The sequence below is a fragment of the Drosophila busckii genome, unplaced genomic scaffold (genome assembly GCF_011750605.1).
Source record: "Drosophila busckii strain San Diego stock center, stock number 13000-0081.31 unplaced genomic scaffold, ASM1175060v1 hic_scaffold_47, whole genome shotgun sequence".
Taxonomy (NCBI): domain Eukaryota; kingdom Metazoa; phylum Arthropoda; class Insecta; order Diptera; family Drosophilidae; genus Drosophila; species Drosophila busckii.
Genome location: NW_022872757.1, coordinates 1 through 27401, shown reverse-complemented (window position 1 = coordinate 27401; position 27401 = coordinate 1). Strand labels below are relative to the sequence as shown.

The 27401-nt window shown below is 46.0% G+C and overlaps 5 protein-coding genes and 1 long non-coding RNA gene across 6 annotated transcripts; 2 read left to right on the top strand and 4 right to left on the bottom strand.

Annotated features, from left to right (window-relative positions):
- Positions 1–4991: 4991 nt before the first annotated feature.
- On the top strand, positions 4992–5561 carry LOC108604913. Its single transcript, XR_001915366.1, has 2 exons — positions 4992–5099; positions 5165–5561. It is a non-coding gene; the product is annotated as an uncharacterized LOC108604913 (long non-coding RNA).
- A 477-nt stretch (positions 5562–6038) lies between these two features.
- Positions 6039–19076, bottom strand: LOC108607820 (WD repeat and FYVE domain-containing protein 3). The gene is given in 20 exon segments (XM_017998868.2): positions 6039–7045; positions 7105–7219; positions 7279–7413; positions 7470–7571; positions 7626–7820; positions 7884–8055; positions 8112–9024; positions 9086–9189; positions 9246–9704; positions 9706–9732; positions 9734–11362; positions 11426–12666; positions 12721–13913; positions 14405–14984; positions 15038–16056; positions 16118–17434; positions 17488–17674; positions 17729–18083; positions 18469–18714; positions 18767–19076. Coding segments are annotated over 20 exon segments (10422 nt in total). The 5' UTR covers positions 19034–19076; the 3' UTR covers positions 6039–6879.
- A 1054-nt stretch (positions 19077–20130) lies between these two features.
- Positions 20131–23436, top strand: LOC108607821 (dynein heavy chain 1, axonemal). Its single transcript, XM_017998869.2, is given in 2 exon segments — positions 20131–23278; positions 23280–23436. Coding segments are annotated over 2 exon segments (3177 nt in total). The 5' UTR covers positions 20131–20185; the 3' UTR covers positions 23364–23436.
- A 400-nt stretch (positions 23437–23836) lies between these two features.
- LOC108594423 (tectonic) lies at positions 23837–25724 on the bottom strand. The gene is given in 2 exon segments (XM_017979598.2): positions 23837–24887; positions 24889–25724. Coding segments are annotated over 2 exon segments (1857 nt in total). The 5' UTR covers positions 25702–25724; the 3' UTR covers positions 23837–23843.
- On the bottom strand, positions 25684–26465 carry LOC108594426 (B9 domain-containing protein 2). The gene is made up of 3 exons (XM_017979600.1): positions 26250–26465; positions 25848–26199; positions 25684–25794 (listed from the first exon to the last, which is right to left on the bottom strand). Exons 1-3 carry the CDS (start codon positions 26335–26337, stop codon positions 25701–25703), a joined length of 534 nt encoding a protein of 177 aa, XP_017835089.1. The 5' UTR covers positions 26338–26465; the 3' UTR covers positions 25684–25700.
- A 244-nt stretch (positions 26466–26709) lies between these two features.
- On the bottom strand, positions 26710–27397 carry LOC108594425 (testis-specific serine/threonine-protein kinase 2; the record flags this gene model as incomplete). The annotated part of the gene is made up of 2 exons (XM_017979599.2): positions 26710–27058; positions 27118–27397. Coding segments are annotated over 2 exons (537 nt in total), but the record flags the coding sequence as incomplete, so codon positions are not given.
- Between the last annotated feature and the right edge of the window lie 4 nt (positions 27398–27401).

Below are 27401 nucleotides of genomic sequence, written 5' to 3'. Positions count from 1 at the left end.
TGTCTTAAGTTATGAGTTAGGACATAATACCCTCTTATAAATCAAGAGTTTTCTAATAGCTAAAAAGCCAAAAATCAAATGTAAAAGTGCGGGAACCGGGCAACAGCTTCTACAGCTTTTCATTAATATTTTATTATATGGCAATAACAAAATTAAGGGTGTTAGGTCAGGGTTATCTAACCAAACCGATAGGATTACGACGTATGTTGCTCTTCTTACACTACGCAATTTATAGCTGTTAAAATTACTGCAATTGATATTATTTCTACAGCTCACAAGCATATCTTCATGATTATACTTTAATTGAAGCACTAGTGTACTCAAAACTCTAGCACCTAGCAGACTCTTTAAGGCCAACATAACAGTCTGATCTGACTGTTTACAACAATCAACACACACATACAGAGCATAATCCGTAATATTCAGGCCTTAATATAAAATCGCCTAAAGCCTCACACAAACGTACATGCAAAAGCAAACAACTGACGGCATCCACACTAAATATAAGGTTTTCTCCACATTGCATGCGCTCTCGCCTGCAATGTGTTTGATTGTGTCGGGATTAACGCAAAGTGAATCACTTGACACTCGATCTCAACGCTGAGACTGGGCGGCTACACTAAACAATATAGTTGAGCACTGCGAGCATTGGTCAAATAGAAACTCTCTGCCCTGTCGCAATTGCAATTTGTTGTGCACCACATTTGTTCTCTACTTGAGATGAGTGAGTGTTTTTGTCTCTCTGATGTGTGTACTTAGTTGGGTGCACACTATTTGACATAAATAGTCGCGTATTGTCAACACTGTTTGGTTGGCTGTTTGTTGTTTATCGAGTGAGTCGCGTGTTGCCAAATTATTCACACCCCTGCGCATTTCGAGAGTCAATAATTTGTCCACGCACCATGTTAGATATAACCTGTCTTCGATTGCAATGTGTGACCAGTTGTTTTTCCCAGGTCACTTGCAGTTCACCTCACGTATTTTGCTCTTTTTGCCCGCGTCAAAGTAGTACCTCTGAGCTTTAGTGTAAAAGCATACTGAAATCAAATCGAGCACGGACGGCACTCTAGACGTTTGCTTTGCGCTTTCGCAGTCGCGTGTTATAATCAATATTAAATATGAGAAATAAAAATTTAATCAATTTTTCATTATATGGCTGTTTTTATATGTTTGATTTATAAATATAAAAGTGTATACAACAGTCAAGTGAATTCAAATACTGAAACTTTTGCACACAATACACAATATGCTTTATGACACTGGTATGGAAATCTCAGCATTGTTTTCATAGGCTAAAAAGGTTCTGCAAATGCGAGAGACCCAAGTGAACTGATTGAACTCACTGTGTGGGCAGCTTGCGTGGGATTTAAATATTTCAAGGCGTGAGAAATTTTCAAATGCCTTGCCGGTCACTGCCCTGTTATCAAAACAATTCAATTTAAAGTTTTCTAGCAATTTTTTCAAACATTTTCAAAATTAATACGTTTTTAATATAGTGACAAGTAAAATCTTTAAATCTATCAAATTTGTAGACTAATTCAATTAATTAATAACTTTTTAACAGCAGGGCGCAATAAGAACAAGCTAAGCAATAATGATTAAATATTATTTTAAGCTGAAGATTTATATAATAAAAAATATATATTGAATTTCAATTTTATACTTCTCTCTTCTAAGCAAATTAAATCTACCTAAAATCGAAAATTCAAAACAATCTACTGTTAAATATAAATATATTTTTTGCATTGAAAATATTTTAAAATTATAAGTGACTAAAGGAGTTAACTGCCAAAGCCAAATCTTATGCCATTTAATGCATTTATTCATTTATTTTGGATTGGTTTTATTATTTTTAAAATTATAAGTAGAAATGGACGCATTTAGCTCAAAGCAGTGTTGCAAGAAAAAATTTCAGCTAATTCGGCAATGCGTAATGCAAGATGTTTTTAACATATATTTGTCATTAATTTTGTAATTAAAACACAAGCAGAAGTAAAGCTCTATAAACTTAAAGTGAGCCTCAATTCATATTAGCTGCTCTATATAAAGGTTATTAATTAATTTATAGCTATTTAGCTTTTCAACGCTGTCGAACAATAAATAACATAAGCTCTTGTATGTTTTTAATATATTACATTACTTAATTTATTTGCTTCACTCAACTATTCTGTTTGTCTCTAATCTGCCGTCGGTTACATGAAGATTCCACTTACCTGTGCCCATTTTCCGCTGATGGAAATATTTGAACCCCAAAGTATCCAGCGTGCTTTATTTTATTTATGAATACTTGAGCGAAGATGAACACTGGAGAAATGATTATTGGCAAATTGAATTGCGTTGTAAACTTTTGTGCAGCTTTTGCTCAAGTTTATCTCACACAAGTCACTTAATAAATTTTAGTTGAGTTTGAGTAGCACACGCGAGAGTATTTTATTATTGGCTTGCCGACGCAAAAGGACGACACGACGCTGCTGCTGCGAGAGCGGATGCGGCTCGTTTTGGCTGAAGGACCAACTGTGAATGGCGGCAGCACAACCTGAAAACAGAAGCAAAAGCTGAACCAGAACCAGAACCAGAGCAGAGCAGACCGCCAATTACGAAAGTGAAGCTGCCGCAAGAAGAGGTCCTTTTTGCAGTCAATTTGACAGGACGCAGAGCAAAGCCAAAGGCAGCCCCACCCCGCCCGCTCGACACAGCGCGGCACAAAGCCACAAACCTCGCTGAAAAACAGTGGAAAACACTCGAGACCAACGTTAGAGGGAAATGAATATGGGCAAAGCATCAGCATCAGCATCAGCAGCAGCAACAGCAGCAGCGGCGGCGCTGGCAGCGAGAGTAACAGCAACTGCGACTGCGGCAGCAGCAGCGAAAAAACCAAAACGTCGTCGAAAAAGTCGAAAATTTACGAAAAGCTACAAAATGTTACATTTCATCCCTTGCGAGAGCACAGCACAGCGCACAAGGACATGGACATGCGAGGCGGCAGGACATGGCAGGACACGGCTAGGCCAGGCCAGGACAGGCGGGCAGCCAACCGGAAAACGCCCTTTTTTCCACTGCCAGCTCTGCCTGATACGATTACAGCAAATGAGGAGACTTCCTGCCGTCCACCATTTTTTTTTGTTGCGTCTTTTATTTTTCACACACACACGCACACACACTGATGCAGACAAGGAGCGGCGCACACTGCGACATATCCTGTGGCTTTCGACAATTCACCACAAAATGTCAAGAATGATGAAAAGCTAGCGACGGGCACGAAGCCGTCGTCCTCGTTGACGCAACCAACGCAGCTGCAAGTGTATTAGTGAAAAGGCAGCTGCTGTCTCGCTCTCTCTCTCTCTCTCTATCTGGCATCTCACTCTATGCCGAGCAATGACTCCTTGCTGCTGCTGCTGGCTTCTTTCTTTTTTTGTTGCTGCTGCTGCTGCTGCTCGTCCTGCGCTTGTAGGCTGTCGGATTATTAGTTCTAAAGTCAGGATCTCAGCAGTGGAGAGCTCGCTACAGTTTGGGGCATGTGAATGCAGACAGTTGGCTTGACAGTCTGAAATTTATAAATATGCAATATAGAAAAAATAAATAAGCAACAAATAAGCTTAAAGTATAACAAAATTCAAAACGTTGTTGAATATTAAGTATACGCAGCAGCAAATTCAATTTAATAAAATATAAAATATGTTAAAATTATAAAAATTGCAAAAAACAAAAATATGCTATGCAAAATAAAATATAAAAAATAAATTCAAGCATTAAATAGAAATAAATATGCAATGTAGTGTATTATCTATGGTTTAGGTTTGTAGCATTTGCCATACATATGTGATATATGCACATATATGTGTGCGTGTGTGTGTGTATTTGTGTGTTGTGTGTGCTTGGGTGGAAAATTTTCGCAATGGCGTTTACTGGGCTGGTACTGGCTGGAAATAGTCTTGTGTCTTGTTGTTGGGTATGTTGATAGGGGTTGATTTACTGACTCTCATCTAAATTGAAATGACTTTTCGTGACATTGTATATTGGTTGCGCGCACACACACACACACACACACACGCACGCACACGCATACATTTATTGGAACTCACATATATTTAGTGTCGCGAGCAGCGTCTTATACATGATTTGGGATTTGGAGGGTGGAGTCTTAGCTGGACCTCAGTGCGGCGGCTATTACACGCGTCCATTTGGAGCTCGCCTGTGGTTACATAGCTGCCTTGTACTTAACGCATACATGCACATGATCTTGGTTCTAGGCCCAGCCCAGATGCCGTCGCTAAGATACAATCCTGCGGTTATATTAGCCAGTCAGAATGCAAAGTCATTTGCAGGCAACTTTGTTGCCCACCCACACTCAGTTTAGTTGCTCTCACACACACACACATACACACATACATACGCCAAATTTGCGGCATCAAGAAGTCGCATTTTTTTTCAATACCCCACACGCCGCAGTTCTTGTCAAGCAGTCACCCCCTTTGCATTTGTTTCATTAACTGCGCCTGTGCTAAATTTAAGCCACGCCTCTCTCACAACAAAACTCACCACGCCCAGAGTACAGCACGAACGTCTGGTGAGTTTAGCTGAAATTGTACAGTGGGCACTTTTTGGCTTAGTTTGCCTGCAAAATATATAAACTGAAGCTACCCTTCCTAACTTTTGAGCACAACAAAATTATTTTCAACTTTGCTGCATATTTGTTCTCTTGCTATTGTTGCAATTTTAGAACTATGTGCATAAAATTTATTGCCTGTTTAATTGACATTAATTGGAATTTAATCATGTGACAATCAGAGCCTTGTATAGCAAAAAGTTATAGTACTTATATCAAAAGCTTGTTAAAAATAATTTTATAACATAAATCCTGAGCCATTAGAAATACGTTAAATTTATTAATAAGTAAATTGCTTGCTGCTTAAATTCAAAGCTTTTTGCTTTATCATTAGAGCCCTGCCACAGCTCTCAGTTGAATTTTAAACATACAGCTCAGCTTTGTTTATATTTGGCATTCATTTGGAACACCTTGAAGAAATTGGAGCTGTTTTCTATTTATTTTTTGACTTTCTGGTTGAAAAATATCGCCTAGATTTGCCTTTTTTTTACATGTAAGTCAAGTAATATTAATAAACTGCATTTACTTGCTATTTATTTATTTACTATTTATGGCTAGCTAACGTTATGGATAATAATTCAGCTTACTATGGACAGCAGCCTTGTGGCTTTTCCAATGCATTCGCTGCTGGGAATGGCAACTGTCCCAATGGTAACTGCAGTCGCGGCAATTGTCCTGGTGGCAACTGCCCTGGTGGCAATTGTCCTGGCGGCTATTGCATGCGCGACAGACATAACCCAAGAGCCAGCTGGCAAGCAAATAATGGACATCGTCACTAAAGAGCCGATGCATCCATTAAGCGGCAAATCGGCGCGTGATTTCCTCTAATTAAAATCTGTAACACAACCAGAATCGTGAATCCACTCGCAATTCTCTCCCCAAAAAGCGCAAAATGAATGGCATACATAACATAACAGCACAATTAATTTCAAAATAAAAACTACAAAACTAAATAGCTTGTGATTGTTTTTTTTTTTGTTAACATTGTTGCTTTTTATTAACTCGTATTTTGTTTGTTCTTATTACACGAACTAACAAATAATATATATGTATATATAATTTCATATTTATAATAGTTATTTCGGCTTGTTTTTAGCTGTCTGTGTGCTTGTGTCTTAGGGATTATTTAGATGGTTAAAAGTCTTTGCTTTGGTTAGTTTTATATTGAAATGTATTTTTGCCTTACTGACGGTGCTTCAAGTCTTTTGAATATGTTTTTTTTTATATGCTTTGGTTTAAGTTAGATTAGAGGGGCGGTAGGGCAGGGGAGTGTGGTTGAAATATTGAATTTTGCTTTTGTATATAGCTGTCACATGTATATAATATTTGTAAATTATTATCAATGCAACATATAGATGCTCTACAAAATACCGAATTTATATATATATATATATATATATATATATATATATGTATAGTTTAAACACTACGACCAATTTATTTAGCTAGTTTATATAATGCATCTAAACATTGAAAATATTTGCTTCGTTATTTGTCCATCTTATTTACACAATTTTCAAAGCTGCAAAGGACTAACATATCATTCAAAGAGACAGCAGTACTTAGAATTTATTTACTACAGTTTCAGTTTCAAGCAAACAGTAAGTATTGCTTTCAGTATTAGATTAAGATTTAGCATTGCTTTTTAGTTCATTCGTTAGCAGCTGGAAGTATTTGGGCTTTAATATTTAGTCACTGTATCTAACTTTCGTTTTTGTTTGTTTGTGTGAGGTTTGTGTGTTGTGTGCTAATTAAGTTTGTTTTTTATTGGCTAGATAATTGCTGTAATTGATTTAATTGGCGGTGCTTGATTATTGTTTTAGACTGTTTCGATCGATATATCAATATATATATATGTATATGTTTAGTTTTGTGCGTTGTACACATTGCTAAGCTGCGTAGATACATGCGTTAATATTTGTTTGCTAAACACACAAATTGATTAATTACTTTTTGTATATAATTACATGACTACAAATTGTCATTGATTGTGGCGTATAAGCAATATTTATTATTGTTATTGTATAGCATTCAATAAATAGTTTAAAAGTAAGTATAAAATTATATTGCAACTGGTTTTAGCTGAATCATAAAGTAGCGTATAAAATCATATAACAGCCTTTGGTTGTGCTAAGCGCAACACCATTTGGTTAAACAAATATTGTAGTATAAATAAATAAGTAATAAGTAGTAATAAATAGTTGTCAACTGAATGCATTGAACGTCTTTTAGGGTTACTCAAGTAAACGCAATTCATCGTTAGGTACATAGATTTAATTATCCAGCGAATTGCTGCGCAGCTGACTGTAGCAGGACTGGCAAACCCGCACCGGCTTCAAAATGCGCAGACGTGAGATCTCCGACTCGAAGCGACTGCACTTGTTGCAGAACACCTGTCCACAGTTGCGACAATGATGCTTGCGCTCGTAGAGCGTGAATCTGTGCATAGAAATCAATTAGTAAACTGTCTCAAATATAGTTGCAAAGCTTGCGCCTACTTGACATGACATTTGACGCACTGATCGGCGCCCTCATCCTTAAGCCAATGATCGGCTACACCACGTCCAGGCTGCTCTGTTACGCTCCAGCTGAAAATGCGTCCACGCGCATCGCCTGCAATGCAACAAGAATTAGCATAAAGATAATTAAAAGCAACTGCTTTTAATACTTGCCTACATAAAGTATTTTATGATCCTTGGATACAGTTAATGCTGTTATGCTCGCAGGCTCTGCATTGTCCTTGCGATCATAGGCTGTATGCATAGTCAGCTTGCTTCTAAACATTAATTGACGTTGCCATTTGAAGCCTAAAACAATAAACAATGCATTAATGTACGTTTAATTTGCTATTTGTTTAGTTTACCCTTGCGCAGCGCCTGCTCACCACGATGTCGATCATTGTCCAGCAGCACAAAGCCATCAGTTAAGCTTGTATCCGATTTGCTGGGCCGTATGCTGTGCTCTTCTATAATTTATAACAATTTAGCTTAATACATTGCCAACATGTGCGCTAACTAACCTTCATTTGTCTTATGCTCGGCGCTGCAGCCAGCGCCTTCAACTGTAGCTGACTTCATTTCATGCAAGCTCTTGGCCCCTGAAATGGAACTCTTGCGTCGCTCTGGCGCTGCTGCCGGCTCAGCGGACTTTGCCGAGTCGTTGCTATGCTGAGAGGCCTCCGACAGGCTGCTCTCCGAAGCGGACTTGACAATCTCTGTAACCAACAATTGTAGCCTTAATTAATAAATTGCTTTTATGCATTTGCTGCTCAACTTACCGAGCTCTGCTTCCGGCTGGGACAAGCTCTTCATTTGCTTAAACAGGCTCAGCTTATCCGCCTTGTCCTTGTCCACATCTGCAACTATATCTGGCTTATCCTGCGAGTTCACTTCAACGCCGCGCTTTAGCTTGCGATCTATGGGCACTTGTGTATACTCCAGCGACCACATCTGCAAGCAATAAATAGTTTATATAATAATCTTTAAGCGAATTGACTGCCACTTACTCTAACTACGCCATCGGTGGAGCCCGTCATGACCACATTCTGTTGATCCCACTCGCGTATTTGCGAAAAGGCTACACAAAGTATCTGCTGCATGCGATCCGCCGAGCCCACGCAGGTGTTAACCATGGCCAGCGCATCGCCATTGATGGACCACACATGCAGCCAAGTGGCGGAGCAGGTGGCAATCTCACCAGTCAACTCATTGATAGCCACAGCGGCCACAACGCCCGCATGGCCACGCAGCTGACGCACGAAAGTGAAACGCGACATGTCCCACACAATGGCAGTGCCATCTCTAGACCCGGAGACAATAACGTTGTAGGCAGCACTGGCGGCCAGACAGGTCACCGCATCTGTGTGTCCATGCAGCGAGTGACGCACGCTCAAACTTTTGCGATTGGCATCGAATTTCCATATAGTAACCACTGAGCTGGTGCCGGCTGTGACAATCATCTTGGCATTGGGACAGGCGCAGGTCAAAATCTCGCCTGAGTTATGCGCCGCTGCCTCGGAAACAAATGAAGCGCGATCCGTATCATAGAGTCCAATCCTGAGCGAATGATCAGCAAAGCCCCAGGCTATGTATTTAGTATAGGAAGGCGGCATCATGACCTTGTTCTGCTCCACAGCAAACACCGTTTTGTCTGGCTGCAGTATCTGGCCCACAGGTCCTTTGAGCTCCTTAATGGGCTGCAGACTCGGCTTCAGATTGTCCAGATTATGGAAGAAGAGTCGATCCGTTTGCAGCACTGTGCTGTTGCCTTGTATAAGCGCCGAGGGATCCATTAGCGCGGAATGGCGTGAGTTGGCCATTTTCTTGGCGGGATGCGCCTTGCGGAACAGCTGCTTGGGTATTTGGCCAAAGTTGTTGATGAAGCCAATGGTTGCGTTTTTCTTTAAAGGATCATCAATGCTGCCAAAGCAAAGAAAAGTATTAGAGAGGACTATGTGGACGCCAATGTATAGCAACCTACTTGTAAATGTCCACATTGCCCTCGTAAAAGAGATGATGGAACACATTGACGGCATCCACAGCTGCTGGGCCTTGCTGCTTGCAGCCAAAGATTAGATCAATCCACTGTGCGAAAAGCAATGAAATTAGCTGTGATTTCTTGGCAGGATTAGTGCACTTACCAGATGCAAATGCTGGCTGACATGATCACACTCCAGCGCACTGCGATGCAGGCGAATAAACTCGCGTGGATCTTGCTTGGCCCAGGGTGGGAGTATGACATGGTTGAGCGTCTCGCCGTTCTGCTTGGTGCCCAGATCGAAGTTGTTGAAGTTGCTCAAGAACTCGGGCAGATAGAAAAACTCTGGGATGAGCTCCTTAACATCCGCCATGTTGAGCTTGGAGGCGGATAGCCACGCCTCCTTAATGCTGTGGAACATGCGATCGGCCAAGTCAAAGTGCCCGCCTTGAAGCTTGAGGAATGGTTGTGAGAATGGCTCCAGGCGCACCAGATAGGAGCAGACTATCATGGCTGAGCTGTAGTGGGTGCCATAGTGATAGGGTGGAGTTTCGCCATGTGGATCATCCCACTCCTTGAAGCGCTTTTGGAACTGCTCCAGGCGCTCATCCGCCTGTGCGCCTCATGGGACGCGAAAAGTCGCGAAACGTCTATCGGATTGGTAAAGTCCAGCTCCTCGGAGTCGTAGTCGGCGAGTATCCAGGGGAACACTGGATACTGCATGAGATCGTTGTAGCTTCTGCCCGCCAGCGTATTCAAATGCATCAGATACTGAAAGTTGGAGATCTCGCCGCGCACCCAGCGCTGGGTGACCGAAGTTTCACCAATGAGTCCGCTAAACAGTCCCGAGGTTTGCTCCACGCTTGCCGTGCGCTTCTGTCCGGCTACAGACTGCTGGGCATTGTCATTGAGAGCAGTGGCCAGCGCGAGGAAGCGCTGGTTCACCTTGTTGCGCACCTTGCGCGGAAAGCTCAGCAAATAGTTGCGCCCATCTTCGGAGAAGACTTCGAGCGCAATGGGCTGCAGCAAATAGCGACGCTTGTGCACCTCGCGTATCTCCTCGTAGGCAAACTTGCTGCACTGCCTCAACTTGTGGCTAACAGCGCGCGCACTGGCGCTAACGCTAACGCCACCCGAGTTGGGTATGATGGGCTCATAGGCGCCCGCAGGCAACGTGTCTATGTCGCGTATCTCGCGATTCTTCAGCAGCGTGAATCCGTCCACAATGTAGCAATGCTCCTTGCCGAACAGCAGCAAGCCCTCAAAGGTATCGAGTCCTTGCACACGCGCGCATCTAAACATAAAGCTAATCTTTTCCTGCTCCTCAAGCAGCCGCAGAAACGTTTCATTCTCGCTGGTCATGCTGGTGTCCTGCTCCTGCTCCTCGTCGTCCTCCTGTGCAGCATTGTCCAGCGACTCTTGCGGCTGCGCCAGCAGCTTGGGCGACACTGGCGGCGGCGTGGCCGAGTTGAAGCTGCTGCTTGCCTCCAGCCGTTGCGGCAGCGGCGTCTCCAGCGAGGATTGCGCCTGCATGCCATGCTCCGCCTCAGCGAGTATGCGCGGCTGCTGCTGTCCATGCTGAAAGTGCAGCTTGCTGTCCAAACTGGAGGCTACCTTATACTTCAGCTGGCGATTGTCAGCCAGCTCCAGCTCTGGGCGATACGGATAATGCAAATAGAAGAGCTCATTGCGCATTGTCTTCTTGCGCATGCGATGCGGTCCCTCTGTGGTGTCCAGTATCCACTTGTCCAGCGTGCAGCAGCCCGTGGGACCCCAAAGGCCGCGCTCGCGCGTCAGCTCCGTTTCGGACTGCACCCAATCCTGGTAGACATAGCGTTGTGTGTGCTGCAGCATTTGCTGATATTGCTTGACGCGCAGCTCCAGCAGATCCTTGATCAGCTGCACATGCACTCCGGTGCTCTCATAGGCGACCTCTCTGCTCATGTTCGATCTGGTGCGCACCAGCTCATCCTTCTTCACTTTGGAGCGACTGGCCAGGCGCGTGAGTCCACCTGTGACTTTCTGTATCTTCGATTGTATCTGATTGTGCAGCTCCCAGGGCACGCGATAGCTCGCCTTGCGCTCCGCCTCCACGTAGTTGAACCACAGCTTGGAGGCCAGCTCCATGACCTGCTCGCGTGTGGTGTGCAGATCCGGCGCCTTCGAATTAGCGGGCGGCGCCGTTAGCGACACCTTGAACACTTCCTCTATGGCGGGCTTCTTGCAGACATAGAGCTCCTCCCAGACGCGGAAAGCGGCGCCCACAATCAAATTGCGTCCCTGGGCAGCAAAAGAGAATTCGAGTTAAGTTAAGTTGTTGCGCCATTTGGTGCTCGCGCTTACCTGCAGCTGATTGAGATCCTCATCCTTGGGCTCAGTTGTCTCCGTTTGCGGATTAACATGCCAGGTGGTGTTGCGACTCGTTGCCGGCTCCAGAATTATACGCATATCCGCCGTCAACTGCAGCAGGCAGTAGGTCAAGCAGCCTATAAACTCCAGCTCATGATTGCCCGCGCCAAAGATGAGCAAGCGATGCTGTATGATCTTGTGCAGCGCCTCCAGCACGCTCATCTGCTCCGCTATGGAGTCGTCGGTGGGTCGCGATAGCAAAAACAAAATACTGCGATTCAGCGAATGATGCAGTTGCTCCAGCGATAGCGACGCCGAACGCCGCTTAGCCTGTCCTATGAGCTTGATGACAAAGTCGAAGATGTCATGCGGATTGCGTGTCAAGCAGCCTTGCCACAGTTTGTCCACAATCCTGGCGGTTAGATAAAAAACATTGGGCGCAATGTGCTGCGTGTGGCTCTGGAGCAGCGGCACCAGCGGCAGCGCTGCCTGCTCGCCCACCAGCACATCCGCTGCCAGCAGATGATCCATCAATGCGATGATGATCTGCGTCTGGTACTCCACTTGCAGTGGCAGCGCTGCGCGCTCCGGTGCAGCGTCCAGCACCAGATCGATGACGGGCGTGCTCTTGCCATGCATATTCAGTCCAAGCGAATCCACCACAATGACGCGCAGAAAGTCAATGATGCACTTGCGCACTGGATGCGTTGTAAGCTTCGGTTGATTGGCCAGCGCCGACTGCAGCGTCTCGGGCGTGGGCAGCGCATAGCTGCTGGCATCGGTGGGCGTGGAGGCGCCGCTGTTGGGCTCAGATTCGTTGGAGCGCGACGCACTGGCGCCAAGTGGGAACAGCACTGCTACCAGCGAGGTAACCACATCGCCCGTCATCATAACCGGCGTAAAGTCATTGAGATTCTGGTACAGGCTGAAGAGCAGTTGAATAATAGTCTCCGGATGACTTTGCAGCCAAGGAGCGCAGTCGCCGCCCTGGACTATGCCGCGCACCATGGCGAGCAGCACACAGACGCCCTCGGGGCAAACATTCAGCTTGGGCAGCTGCGTATTGGCGGAGACGGGAGCGCCCCAAAGAAAAGACCACACGCGATCCAAATCGAACTTTGTGTGCTCCGTGGCCAGCACCTTAACTGGTTGACCCATTATCAAGGCGGTGAGCAGAAAGTAAAGCTCAGGCACGTCCAGATGATGCGAGAGCAGCCATTCGAGCAGCTGGAAACCTAAAAAGAGCCAATCAAATAAAAGTCAAAGGAATGGATTGAATCCAAGCTTACCTGGTATATTAAGCGCCGCTGGACGCACTTCACCCGCAATCTGCGTGGGCAGATGCTGTATTGTGTTCTGGGGCGTGGCAACAATAACCGTGCCCGTGCCGTTGTTGGGCCGCTGGTTCAGCTGCTGAGCGCCCAAGCCCAGCATTTTACGCTGGGAAACCATTTCGGTGAATCTCAGATAGCCGCCATTGTGGGTGGCGTCGCGGAAGCGCACCAGGAAGCTTTCATTGGCGCAGACGACAACGAGAATGCGCACCGAGATAATCACCGTGGTGAAGTGCACATGCGGCTGCATAAAGAGCAGCAGCCAATCCATGCCCAGAGTCTTGCTGATGTCATCGCAGATGACATAGTTGACCGTATTCCTGGGCGTGAACAGCAGTCCATGCAGCAGTGATAGGCAACGATTGCGTAGATAAATATTCTGCGCTATGCCCTCGTGCTCCTCGTTCACCGGTGGCTTCATGCTCGGCAGCAGCACCTGCCGCTCCAGCTGTCCGTCCTGCATGCGCGGCAGCTTGGCCGCCACGTACTGGCCGAACAACAGCAGATCCGTATGCCTGGGTTGTCCGCCCAGCAGCGTCTCCAGCAGATTGAAGAGTATCTCACGCGTCGAGTGATCCGTTATGCTTGTGATGATGTGCAGCAGCTTCACCAGCAGCTGCAGATCCCGCATTATCTTTATGTTCTGCTTCTTCTCATTCGACTCCACCACCAGCTCCAGCAGATGCTCCAGCAGCGAGCGCAGCAAACCATTCGGCGCATTATGCCAAATCTCCAGATCACACAGCAGATCCTGGAAAGCCGTCACATTCGGTATGGCAGCCATATCATGTCCGCTGTTCACAGTGCCCACCAGCCCAAAAGTCAGATGCAGTATATGCGAGTTAAGCAGATGCTTCTTCTTCTTGAAGAACATGCCCAGCGTCTGGTAGCAACGCTTGCGATCCATTTCAGCTTGAGCCGCACGATTGCTTCTCACCACGCAGGTCAGCGCTTTGACTCCAGCGTACAGTGATTCCACATCCTGTGCCATGGCTATGATTCCGAGCAGCACATTGCAGCCGCCAACGGTGTCAATCATTGCGGACACCGGATGCGGACTGAAGACGCGCACGCCCAGATAGCCAACCACAACGCCGCCCAGGGAGCGTCCAGCGCCAGCCAAATGACCAGCCGAGTTGTGTAGAATTCTATGAAAATTAAGAGAGATAAATAAATAAATATATATTATAATAATGCAAACTATTGCTAAAGCTAAAATAAATATTAATAAGCAACAACTTAAACTAATTAGAAAATTTTGAAAATATGTTAAAGTTAAAGTAAAAATATATAAATATGTAATATAATTACTAATAATACATCTGTTTAAATAAATTTATACTTTGTTTTAAAAAAAATCTTAGCTTTTATATTTTACAGTTGTCTTAAACTTTTCTTTTCAAAAAGGATTATATTTAATTTTTAATTTGATTTGATTGAAAGGGAATTCAATTTAATAAATTCATATGCTAAATATATTTATGTTTAAATTTTAATAGATTTCTGAACTTTAAGTTCAGTAAGGAATAAATTAAGCTAAATTAAATTTAAAAGCCGCGCTGTTTTAAATTTTTCATTGCTTCCTTTCTTAAATATTTGCTGGCAACTTTGATTGTTGTTTAAATGATTTATTACTTACTTAATGGGCGTGGCATTCTCATGGGAGTTCATGTTGAGCTGCTTGGCAATGCTTTTGTTGTCGGCGCGACTGTAGACCTTGCGAATCTTGACGAGCGTCAGCTTGGACACCGCCTTGGCGTTGAGTCCGAGCAGCACGCGATCCTCTGGCACCAGTGGCGCTAGTGGCTCCGCCTGTTTGCCCAGCTGTGGTGCCTGCAACGAGCCCATGTAGTGTGGTCCCAGTTGATAGATGGTCTGCACTGTTTGCTGGGCGAGCACATCCTCGAGCAGATGGCAGACGCCTTGCTTCCAGCACAAACGCGAGTAGCGACGCCAGATGGGCGGTGTGCCCACATAGCCAAAGATTTGGGTAGCCGTTGTGGGATTGGTGCTGCTGGCGCCCGGATGCTGAGCTATATAGTGAAGCTTCTGGGTGTGCATGGGCACGCCGTCCAGATAGAGCGACAAGCTGGAGTTCTTCAGCACGGCGCGATTGAGCACGACAACGAGATTGTGCCACTGACCCTCGTGTAGCAGATCTGGACACCAGATGCGAGCAATGCCATCGTCGCTGCCCTCCGGCTCCCAGTCGCCAATGCCTGTAAAGCAAATAAAAATTAAAATATATAGAGAAAAGATAAACGGCGCTTACTTTTTCTGGGTGTGACAAGAGTCTCTTGGGTGGACACCACAATCGCTTTATCCCTGGCTGAGAGCAGTATGGATAAGCAGGCGAGATTCTCTTCACGCGGATTGTGCACGGTGCGCACCAAGGTGAGCAACCTGACGCAGTGCGGATCTGTCTTGGGATCCGAGAATTTCTCCACGCAAAACCAAGTGGAGTAGCTGAGTCCCGTCTGCGGTGGAAAGATGCGATCGCCGGCACCAATGCCGCCAATGGTATTGGCATCGATGGTGCCACCAGCTGTGGCTGTTGCTTGAGGCGCTAGCGAGGGCAGATAGAGGCAGCCAAAGCCCTCAGCGGACATGTCCAGTTCGACGAAAGGAGGCAGCGTGCTGGAGCCATGAGCGCGAAAGTCACGCGGCGTAGTCATGGAGACGAGCGTCTTGATGCGGGTGAGCGGCACAGCTCCGCCTTGGCGGTAAGGCAGCTGCAGATCGATGTCGGCGCAGCTGAGCGGCTCGCCCAGACGCAGAAACTGACGCAGTTCGGTGGGCTGCAGCGCTTGCGCGGCCAAGCGTTCCAGTATATACTGCATGGGCACATGCAGCGGATGCAGTTCCTCCGCCAGGGCACGACGCGTTAGACGCAGCAGCTGCTCGGCCAGCCCATGATCGCACATAATCTGCTGATTGCGCTCGCTGCGCACCAGCGACTTGATAATCTCCGATAGATAAACCTGCAGCTGTATAGCCTGCAATGGAGCGAGATCATGCTGCACACCTGGCAGCAGCTGCAGCATGCAGAGTACCACACCAGGATGCACTATGCGTGGCTCTGGCGTGGGCTGCGTTAGGTTCAGCTGGCTGGGATGCACAGGTGCCGCCAGCTCCTTGCTGGGCGAGCGCGAATGCAGCGGCGGCTGCTCGGTGAAGAGCGTAATGACGCCAGCAAGATTGGGCGGCTCAAAGTTGTCCAGCGCTATGCTATAAAGCAAGCGAAACAGCACGCAGATGTAGCTAAGCGAGCTGGGCACATCCGATGAGAAGCTGCAAAGCCAAAGAAGAAGCATCAGCTTGAGCTATAAGCGATTCGAGTGTTTGGACTCACCTGACACTGAGTATATCGCCACTGAATACTTCATGGTAATAGCGCAGCAGCGACTGCTGCGGCTCATACTCGCCCGTGTAGTCCTGGAGCGTAGCCATGCCGCCAAAGCAGCCAAGCAGACGCAGCGTATCGCACAACGAGCTATTGCAAATCTCCTGATGAAAGAACTTGGCATTGGCAGGCTCAAAGCGCATGGCTGTGGCCAAGGTCTGGCAAACTATTTGCAGCAGCAAAATAAGATCCGCTTGAGCAATGTCTGGCGAGGATTGCGCCATGCTGCCATCCAGCGAAACAAAGACGCTGGTCAAATAAACAAAGCCGCCCACTTTGCGAAAAACTGTGCGCGTGCGATGCGAATCCTTGAGACAGCCCAGCAGCATATTCAGTATCTGTATTTTGAACTCCACCTGCAGCGGACTGATGCTGTGCATCAGCGAGAGTATATACAACATGTCATCATCGCCACCAGCAGAAAGTATTAGCTCGCGTATTATGCCCAGCGCCTGTGGGCGACAATGCTTAAACTTGACCAACTCGTGGGTGCACTTGGCGCCGCTGTATTCGCGAAACATTTGCGCATTGGTGCTGGCGCCGCCACCAAGTAGAATGGTCAACACCTCCAGCACATGCTTGCCCAGCGAGTCCAGCAAATCCTGCTCGCCTGGGCTTACAACCAGCGCTTCATCATCGTTTGTTATCAGACGCACGTGCTCCGCATAGCGCTTCAAGCAGCTAACAAAGATCTCCAGTATGCCCACCTCACGATAAACATCCTTGAAGACATTGTTGTGCCTTAAAATGTTGAGCAGCGTCTTTAGGCAGAGTATGCTGCAGCTGCTCGAATGATTGTGCTTCAGCAGCAGCGACAGGCTGATCAGCTCCTTGCAGGGCACAAAGTTAAGCTGGAATACAATAAACTCCAGCAGCTCAAAGAACTTTTCCTGTATCTGCGCGCTCTTCAGATGTATGCGCTCGGCAAAGCTGCTGAGCGTCTGCTCCGACTCGAGTATAAAGTAATTGGCATTCTCTGAATGATAAACGCGTGAGATGGCGTCCAGTATGGTGCAGCAAAGCGCAGGCGTTGTGGACTTCAAGAAGACTGTTTGCAGCACTTGGAAAGCGTAAACATTGCGCACACAAGTTTCACGTGAACTGGCCTGTGGCAGTTGAAAGTTCTGCAGCTTGAAGACCGTATTGAACTGCGCTGCTGGTGGACGCAGCTCATAGAAGCCGCACATGCACAACGATGAGATCATTAGCACAAGATTGCGTATAGCTGCTTGGATTTCCAGCGTCTGACTGCGCGCATTATCAAATCTGTATATAAGACAATTAATATAGTAATTATAAACGATAATTGCTGCACTTACTTTAGCAGAAAGTCACTCAGAAAGACATAACCCTGTGAAGCGCGAAAATCATCGAGCAGTATCTGCGATACTTGACTAGAGTCCTTGAGAAAGCAAAAGACTGTCACAAACATTTCCACAATCTCCAACGGATTGCCAAACGTCAAACGTTGCATATTATCCACGCACAGCGCCATGCAACCTTTGGCTGCAAATTAAATTAAATTAAACAATTTTGCTTTATATACTTTGGCTAACTTACAATGTATATAGCTAACAACTGCATCGGTCAGTCCATGCCTCGATATTGTTGTTAATATTTCTGCCGCATTCTTGCGCCACACAATATTCTGCATTGGGCAAGGCGATGTTATAGCCGAGAACAGCAGCGTTAGGTCATCCATGCGTGCCAGCTCCTCAGCTGGATATGGATACGAGCAGAGCTTAACCAGCAGCTGTACGAATACTTTTTGCAGCAGTGTGCGTCGCTCGTGTGCATTAAAATCGCTCACATTAGCGCCCTCAGCTGGCGGCTCATCGTCCTCCACGGGCGGCAGATCAAAGAATAAATACAAGCATTTGACCAGCGTCGAGGGCACAGCGGCTGCTGTCATGACCTAGAGCATAGCAATAAAAATATGATTAGCAAAATAATTACTAAAGTATGCAAGCAGCTGACACAAGCCTTCAGTCAAATGTTTTTATAATTTTATTTATAGTTATAGCTAATCGCTTGAGGAAATTCTCTTGAGTCAAATGTTTATAATTGAATTTATAGTTACTTATGATTACTTTCTATGCTAATCTCTTGAGGAAATTGCTTAAATGCTTTGACTCAAATTCTTATATTATTTATAGTTAGCTTTGATTATTTTTATGCAAATCCCGTAAGGAAATTGCTGCAAGACTTGTGTCAGGGTCAATTTTATCTGTAGTTACGAATGCACCTAAGTTATTCTTATTAGCTAGTGTGCACTGTAGCAATTCGCATTGTAATTTCACCTGTATGAGCGACACATCGCCATTGGCCAAGAGATTCAATGTAGCCAGCAGCATCCAGCCACTGCTCATCTCCTCTGTCGTCTCCACCTCTAGAAATTTAACAATTGCTATGGAGGCTGCCTCTGTGCTTTGATTCGAAGCGCGTTTGCGTATCTCGCTGACCATGAGACGCGAGACTTGCTGACAAAATGCCACCACGTCCCAGAACTTTTCACTCATTTCATTAGCGGAGCAGCTGCTAAACACCTGAAAGCAAAAAAGTGTAAGTAAATGCTTTTCATTATAAATTCTAAATTACTTTGCAGAATAGCGGCAACATTTCGTAGAGTTTGCCATCGCGTTCGAGTTCGCTTAGCGGCTCCTTGGGATGTGTGTATTCGTTGAAGAGTTTCTTAAGCGTCGACAGGCTCATTTGTATGCGTGCATCGAGCAGAGCGTCCTCGGTGGTGCCACGTCCACTGGCACTGCTGGGGCTGGCAGAGCTGCTGCTGCTGCCGCTGTTGTTGCTTGCGTTGCTGCCGCTGCCAGCGCTGGCTGCGCCGCGCAGCTTACGCATAACATTCATCGTTTTGCTTAGAGATTATCGCTTGCGGTTTTTCAAACTGTAAAATACAACAGCAACACAAAATTAATAATATTGCTTTAAAGAGCAGCAATCACATCATCGGCTTGGCGTTTAATTGTTATTCTACTGCTTTGCCTTAAGTCGCGAATTAATTAGCGTCTCTGCCGCTGCCGCTGCATGAATCACTGACGAGTTTAGCAATTGTCTGTCGCACAATTGTTATCGTTGTTTATTATTGTTTAAACTTATACGTGCGAACATTGCCGCAATTATATGTGTGTGTGTGTGTTTGTGCATAGCTGGGAGCGGAAATATATTTAAGCGTGGGCGACACGAACAGCCACGAAAAGTCAAAGCTTTTTTTTCACTTCACCGCGAGTTCAATCCGCGAGTTCAGCGGTGTGGGTTAATTGAACTTAATGCATTTGCTTTGTCAGCTTATCAATAAATCAAACATATTTGTTTACACACAATTCGCACCCAACAGCTGTTTCAAGTGCTTAAGCTTAAGTACTTCTTATTTTATTATTTTCAAGCAAGGGGCTACGTGCACCTGCTGCCAACGCGTCCGTAAGTTGCACTGAGAAATGGGAGCACCCGTTAACGGGTAGTGGTGTCTTTGTTTATTTTCTTCATTATACGCACATTCGTAGCGCGCTCTCTTTGTTTTGCTCGCGCCAATCGCCTATGCTACAAATTTTTATTGATTTTTTCTACTCTCTCGCTCTTTCACTCTCAACTTTTGCACAAGTGTTGCAGCAGCTTTTGATTTCAACTTTTTAGCTTAATTTCACACACAATCAATGCACATTTTACTTAGTTACAATCACTTACTTCTGCTGAACATTTTAAGCATAATTTTTCGTTTGTTAGTTTGCATTAAACACATTTAATTAATTGAGTTGTTTTCACATTGAAAAATTTGTTTTGCTGGTTGGCTATTAGTGATGTGCAAAACCAGCCAGACATCGAAACAGCTCTAAAATCTTGTCTGTCATCTTCACACTGCACGTTGCCAACTTAGCGCAAAAATATTGCCAACTAGCAAGGCGCGCGCATTTTTTGAAATTCAAATTGAAAAACAACAAACACTGACATGTGTTAAAAATAACAATACAGACGAACTGAAATAATTTGAATTTGTTAAGCAAAATGGCGGAAGACATGAGCGGCTCGAACTCCATTGATTCCGCTATGGAGGACGGCTACACCAAGCCTATCTGCATAATGCCGCCACGTCCAGGCACCGCGCCCAAGAACTTTCACGAGCTCTACATACCACGTGATCAGCTGACAAGCATGAACTATCCCATACAAGAGGCGCAGCGCTGGCTAACACTGCTGGGCAAAAATGGCAAAGTGCATCGCTTTCCACTGCCCACCATACTGCCCAAGGTTATACAAACGCGCATAGTGCCCAAGGGCGAGCTGCCAAAGGATGTGGCTGTGGATCGCAGACGCCGCCAGTACAGCAAGATCAATCTTTCAGAGGAGCTTAAAAAGGCAGGACTCACCAACGATGTGCTGCAGCCCACGGAGGAGCAGTACAACATAATGTCCGAGTTTGCATTTCCCAACAAGTTTCCGCTGAGCTTCTTCGACGACAGCAACTATGACATAAGCTCGCCGGAGGCTTGGTTTGAGCTGGGCGTGGTGGGCGATGTTCATTATCCGCTGCCGGCGCGCGCCTTTCTGCCCAGCAATCGCAGCCTGCGCAGCTGCAGCTGGGTGCTGGCCGCCGTCATTTCGCACAGCGAAAAGACAGATCTATGGACGCTAACTTCACTGGAGGACGACTGCACGTATGAAGTGCCCAAGCTGCAGTTTATGTTTCTAGCAGAGGATCCACACCAGTATATCGAGCGTCTAAAGTCTGCTATACATGAGCGCCACAAGGGCGAGCAGCTAATGTTGATGGAGCTAATTGTAGACTGCGTGCTGCATGACGATATTGAGTCGACTACCTTTTACAGCTTCAAGCCCATCGAGGAGCAGCTGAAGCAGGCCCAGTGCACAGAGCTCTGCAAGCGCCGCCTGCGCTCCGAAGTCAACATTGTCTTCGAGCGCTTGATGGCGCTTTATGAGCTCGAAAGATTTATTATAAATATGCCCAAGGAGTTTCCGCAGTTTCGCAACATATCCTTGAAGGAATATATGCCCAAGGCAGCTCGTGTGGATTTTGCAGAGCGCGAACGACGCGAGCTGCAGGCTTTGCAAATGGATATAAAGGATAGACGCCTCAGCTGGAAGCGCGCCAGTCTCTTCTACTGCGCCGGCGGCATTGAGGCCATGATGGGTGTAGCCATTGAGTGCCAACATGTGGAAACGCTCAGCATATTTGTTGTCAACTTTAACAAACCCACAGCGCTGGCGGACTTTCTGCAATCGCAGGAGGCGCACAGTGATCATGTGGCCACGTTTCTGAAGGTTTACTGGCCACAGCAGTTGACTACTGTGATCACCAGCGTGCTGCGCGCTCTGGGCAAAGGCTGGCTGGACATCTCGCTCAACAATTGGACTGTCTATCAAATGTGCAAAATCTCACGCTTTATTTGGCAAGTCAAGTTTCGCATGCAGGAGTCGATGGAGGTGCTGCTACTTACCTCGCTGCTTAACTTTTCACACTTTGTCTGCGATCCTTGCCTGCAATTTCTGCATTTGAAGCCCAACTACAAGTGGACTAACGATTATATAGAAACGGAGTTTCCCTATCACAAGCCTGTGTTTGCCTTAACACTTGGCATCAATGAGGATCGCAAGGTGTTCTACTCCACCAATCCGGATGAGTTTCAGCCAGCTTTAATGGATATATTCAAGCGTGGACTGGAGAAAACAAGCGGCGTGCGCTGCATTGATGCAGATGTCATGTCATATCTTAAGTTTGCACCCAATCTTTATATACTGACAGTGGAGTTGATTGAAGATCGCTTTATCATAGAGAATGAGCTCATGCGCATTTGCTATGCCCAAGCCGTGTTGCCACTTAAGGCTTATGCGCGTCACTACGAGCGCTTCATAGACTTCTATCTGCTGAATGTGACGGACTTCATGAAGGCCTATGCCGCCGCCAATAAGCCTTCATCGCAGGTCAAGCGCGATATCATTGAGCACAAGCGTTTGAAGGAGGAGCTGCGTGTCATTTTGCCCGCTTTTATTACCATTGGACCCTTCTACATCAACGTGGACACCATGAAGCAGTACATGATTAAGAAGTACATTGAAATAGTGCGTCGCATCTTTGAGTACTACGTGGATCGCATGTATAATATCAATGAAGCAATTGTGGAGCGTTGCCAAGAGGTTTTCGCCAAGATTGCCGTGCGTCCCATGAGCATTGAGCATCTGTATGAGATACGCGACTTTGGACTCACTGTGCCGGATCTGGTCGATCAGCTGCGTGCGGATATACAGGTCATGTGGCTGGAGTATGAGCTGCTCGATAGTTTCTTTTATAACCTCAGCGACTTTCAATTTGCCATGAAGTGGAACGCTTATGCCTGGCCACATCAGATTTTGATGCGTCTGTCCACGCTCAAGGAGGAGCAGAAGATAGACATTGAGGAGTTTCTACGCTTGCACTACAGCGAGTGCCAAGGCTTCGAGGAGCGCCTGGAGTCGCTCAATGATGAAGTGCAGGCGTTCTCGCTGGTCTTTAATCCGAATCGCGCGCAGGAGACCTCAGTGGACATTAAAAAAACCTCTGCGGTTATTAAGGAGCTGGAGAAGCTTGGCCAAACGCTGGCGTTTCGCCAGGAGTTGTTCGAGCTGGAGCCGCTGTCCATGGAGTTTTTGGAGAGCATCATTGAGAGCTTTGAGCCATATAAGAAACTTTGGTATGCCTGCGCTAATTTCCTCAAGCTGGAGGAGGCCACCGTGGGCAATCCCATTATACAATTGGATCTGGACGAAGTCTGGAACTATATACTCAAGCTGCGCCAAGAGCTGGAGGAATCAGTAGAGAGCTTTAGTGAGAAGCCGGAGATTGTGAATGTGGCGCATGTGTTTATGGAGAAAATCGAAGAGTTTCTTCCGGTCTTCAATAGCATTAAGGATCTTCGCAATGAGAATTGGATATATCTGCATTGGATGGAGCTGAGCAAGGTCATTGGCGTTGAAATCAAGTACACGGTGTCCATGAACTATCAGTACCTTATGCGCAAGGGCATTCTTGACTTTCTGCCCGAGGTGACTGAGATCTCCATAAAGGCCACCAACGAGGCTGAGGAGATTCGTGCGGCCATGGAAGGAGGAGGAGCGTCGCAAGCAGGCCGAACTCGATGCCATGCTGCTGCGTAAGCAACTGCGGAAATGCCGCAGAGATATACTCTAAGTATCTCTCACTCTGTCTCTCTGTTTTCTCATTGTATTAAATACGTGCCAACTGATTCTCAATAAATCGTATTGAAGCAATGAGGCTTTGACTTTGTTGTTGGTTATAGATTGAACAAATTTCCCATGCAAGGAATTACTGCACAGCTGAAAGAGAGTTTAAGATTCTTCACCTGTGACTCTAGTAGAAATTTCTACTTATTTTGATTATAGATATTGTAGTTAATTTGAAAAATTTACATTTAATCGTATTGCAGCAATGATGCCTTGACCTTTGCCAAATACTGTTCGGATTTTTATAAGATTCAAACTCGCAAAATGCTAAAACGGCAACGCTGATCTACTCTGACTATTGTCATTATATTTATTATGATAAATTCTCATTTAATTATATATGCAATGCAATGATGTTTACTTTATTTTACTATTAAGGGCATATCGATTCTAATATGAATATTTAATTATAAGAGATCGTACTTATTTATTTATGCTTAACTGCGATTATGTTGTTATTAGAGAAGTGTAGGGGAGCAGCTGCAAGAGAAGACAAGAGAGTAAGCATAAGCATTGCATAGTTGACAGCTTGGAGCGCAGCCGAGTTTCGAATTCGTGGCTGTGGCTTGTAGAACATAACAGAGACTGTCAAGGGCAGCTCCACACGCTGCTCGTTATTGTCGAACTCCAGATCGTGCCGTTGACCCAGCAGTAATCTGGCATGTTGCACCACTGGCTGATGTGGCACATGGCCCTGCAGCAAAGTCAGCTCCGCTATATGAAACTCATAGCTAACGCTTAGCAGCATATTGCGGCAAATGAGCGACTGATGTGCCTCATCATAGACAGCTTCTATGCCTGGATTGGAAGCTGGCAACTGCAGTGGCAGCCATTGTGTGGGCGCTGGTCTGCCCAGCTGTGAGACAAAGACTTGCTCCAGCTGCTTCAACTGCGTGCAGTTGTTTGGCAATAGTTGACGCCATATATTCGACTGCAGCTGCTCGCAGTATTGACTATGGTTCAGCGCTGATTGCAGATTGGGCAGCGCCTGCTGCAGTCGACAGCGCTGCATTAGATCAATGCCAAATCCAACAGGCGTCGAACGTGAGCAGAATGTAAGCCAATGTTGGGAGCTTGACTGCGCTTCAAAGTAGTCCAAACGCTGTGGCGCGCTTTCGTTTTGCGGCAGCAGTTTCGACATCAACAAAGGCGCACCAGGCTGATAGCCCAAGGCACCCGAACTGGGCTTGGGCTCTAGCATTGAATCTGGCTTATAGATTAGCTCATAGTGCAGCCAATGCGGCGTCTGCGTAGCTTCGCTTAGGATGAGCTTGGCTTCCAGTATATGCGTATAGTTATGCAGCAGCTGCAGCTCAATGCGCTGCACTAGCTCCAGTTCCAGCTGCGTTTCATTGCAAATTAATTGCGTCGCTAGCTGCTGACAGACTTGTATATTAATGCCATCTGGCTGCTGCTCGGCTAGATCACGCGGCTTGGGCAGAAGCTGATGGCTGCTTGTCAAATTGAGCAAGTGTCCAAAGCTGCGTCTGCGCTGCTGCCACATTCTGCAGCAGGCAGCTGCTTTGCATGGGCTGCAAATGCCGCACAGCTTGTTGCAGTTGACAGTGTGCGCTTTCAAAGGCGCTGGGCAGCTGCAAGTGCAGCAATTGCTGTTGGTCCGGCTGCCAAAGCTGCAGCGGCTGTCCAAAGCTGTAGTGCATGCCTTGAGCAGCAGGCGCATCTGCTACAAAGCTCTCCAGCGGCCATTTGTTAAAAGCTGCAGCATCAAAGTTGCTGTTTACGGGCTGCAGTCGCGCTGGCTTCGTATTGCTGCGAAAGACACAGAGCCAGCCATCGTTGAGGTGACAAGCAGGCAGTCCATGTGTATACTGAAAGTCCTCCAAGCGAGATTGCGGCTCGGGAGTTTGCCAGCAACTAAAAGCTTGAAGGCTCTGCTTGTTGCAGTCGCGATCACAACAGCAGTTGATGTCGCAGACGTCTAGCTGCCAATCGCAGGCGCAGTAATAAAGCGCTGGCTCATAAGCAGGCGGAGCTGTAGCTTCAGTTGGAGTTGCAGCAGTTGAGCTTAGTGTAGGCGTTGGTGTGCTGCTGGGCTTGGCTGTTTTGCGTGGTGGAAAAGTGGGCGCTTGCGTAGTAGCGCTAACAGTCTCTGAGCTGCCCAAGCCGCTGCCGCTTATGTCCACAGCCTGAGTTGTACTTGCTGGCGTTTCAGTTGTCGTTGTCGTTGATGTTGTTGTTGTATTGGCATCATTGCTGCTTTGAGAGATGCCGATTTTGATGCCCAGCAGCGGAGCAATCAGCAGGCTTATTAATACTAAACGCATTATTTAAACTCCACACCGTAATCTTCAAATCTGCGGAATATTTGATTAAGTTCCACAATAATTTTGCCCGAGCTGCGTGTCCGCAATTTGTAGCTGCAATTGAATTGTATAATTAAATGCTTTAGCTACTAATATCGTGGACATACCGCTCCACGCCCGAGTAAAGCAAATCCGTTTTGCTTAGCGCTGCGCCGCCGCCGCCAAAGTTTTCCTTAATGCGCTGCCACCAGCTATTGGGCGCTATTTTCCAAGTATTAATCTCCAAGCGATGCTGTCCGGCTGTTGCAGGCATATGCGCAAAGCCGTAACCCACGGGCCAGCACTGCTGCAGCAAATTCACCGTATAGACCTCCACCAGCAGACGTGGCCAGCCTTGAATGGCCGCCGCACTCAGATGGACGTCCAATGGCTGTGAGAAGTCTGCGCAGTTCTGTAGCCGATGGCTGCACACAGCCGTCTGACCCTGTATCTCGCCCTGCACCAAACGCCAGGAGCTGCCTGCAAAACCAAAAATCAATTTACTGCTTTTAATTACGATTGTTACTTGCCGCTAAGTAAATTCCACTTGCAAAACAAATGCGGCTCTTCGAAATCAACTGCTTTCAATATTTGGCCAATTATATGCACTTCCGCCATCAATTGTTTTATGTTATATTATAAATTCACAAGACGCGCTGTCTATTGTCGCTCACTTTTTGTTTTGGTTGTAAAATTTTTTCAGCGTTGTCAAAGCAAAACATTTTGGTTGCCATGGCAACTCTTCAATTCTGCTAAGCCATATGACAGTAAATTGCACGTGCAGTTAATGTTTTGTTTGTTTTAATTAATAATTTATTTGGTGCTAAATTCAAATTTGTATTTTTGTGTGCTTAATTTAAAATACGTTTATAAAGAGTGACCAGCTGCTTAAGCGCTGTTAAGCTTAGCAGTGCAAAAGTGAGCACAGCTGTTAATAACATAACAGCGAGCTGAGTTTAGCTATTTTAACGCCAAATGCTGGCTGTTAGGTTTGAATTTGAATTTGAATTTTATTATGTAATTTTATTAACTTTCAATTTATATGCATTTGCTTGCAGGACAACAGCGACAACTGAACGGTGTTAAGTCTGAGAAAACCAAATATCTTCCTTGATTTGTGCCACATTATATCGGATTTTAACAGGCGCCAATATATGCATTATAATGTGCTTGCATTCACTGGTAGCCACTGGATTTTTGGGAAATACAAGCGATTGATTAATGCGTTTAAGTAATATGTGCACATTGGAGCCATCATAGGGCAAGCGGCCAAAGACCATGGCATAGCAAACTACGCCACAGGCCCAAATATCAGACATAAAAGGATCATAAGCTATGCCTGTTAATAATAAAATTAATATGCTGAGCTAAAGTGAGTTTCAAGTGTGTGTTGTTTACCCTTTAGAATCTCCGGACTGGCATAGGCATAGCTGCCGCAAAATGTTTTTGAGAGCACCACTTGGTTGTCGTTGGTGCGCGTGTCCTTGCGCGCAAAACCAAAATCAATTAGCTTCAAATTCCAGCTCTCATCTAGCAGCAGATTCTCGCACTTGATGTCCCGATGCACAACTCCTTTGCTGTGTATGTACTCCACAGCGCTGATGAGTTGCCGGAAGAGATTGCGCGACTGCGCCTCATCCAGAAACTTCTTCTCGCGCACATAGTCCAGCAATGTGCCATTC

Excerpts from the sequence above, each read along its gene's own strand:
- LOC108594426 (XM_017979600.1), bottom strand. The coding sequence starts at position 26,337 with ATGGCGGAAGTGCATATAATTGGCCAAATATTGAAAGCAGTTGATTTC. Across the intron at positions 26,200-26,249 it reads CAAGTGGAATTTACTTAGCG|GCAGCTCCTGGCGTTTGGTG; the intron begins GCAAGTAACAAT and ends TTGGTTTTGCAG. Across the intron at positions 25,795-25,847 it reads CTTTACTCGGGCGTGGAGCG|CTACAAATTGCGGACACGCA; the intron begins GTATGTCCACGA and ends ATTCAATTGCAG.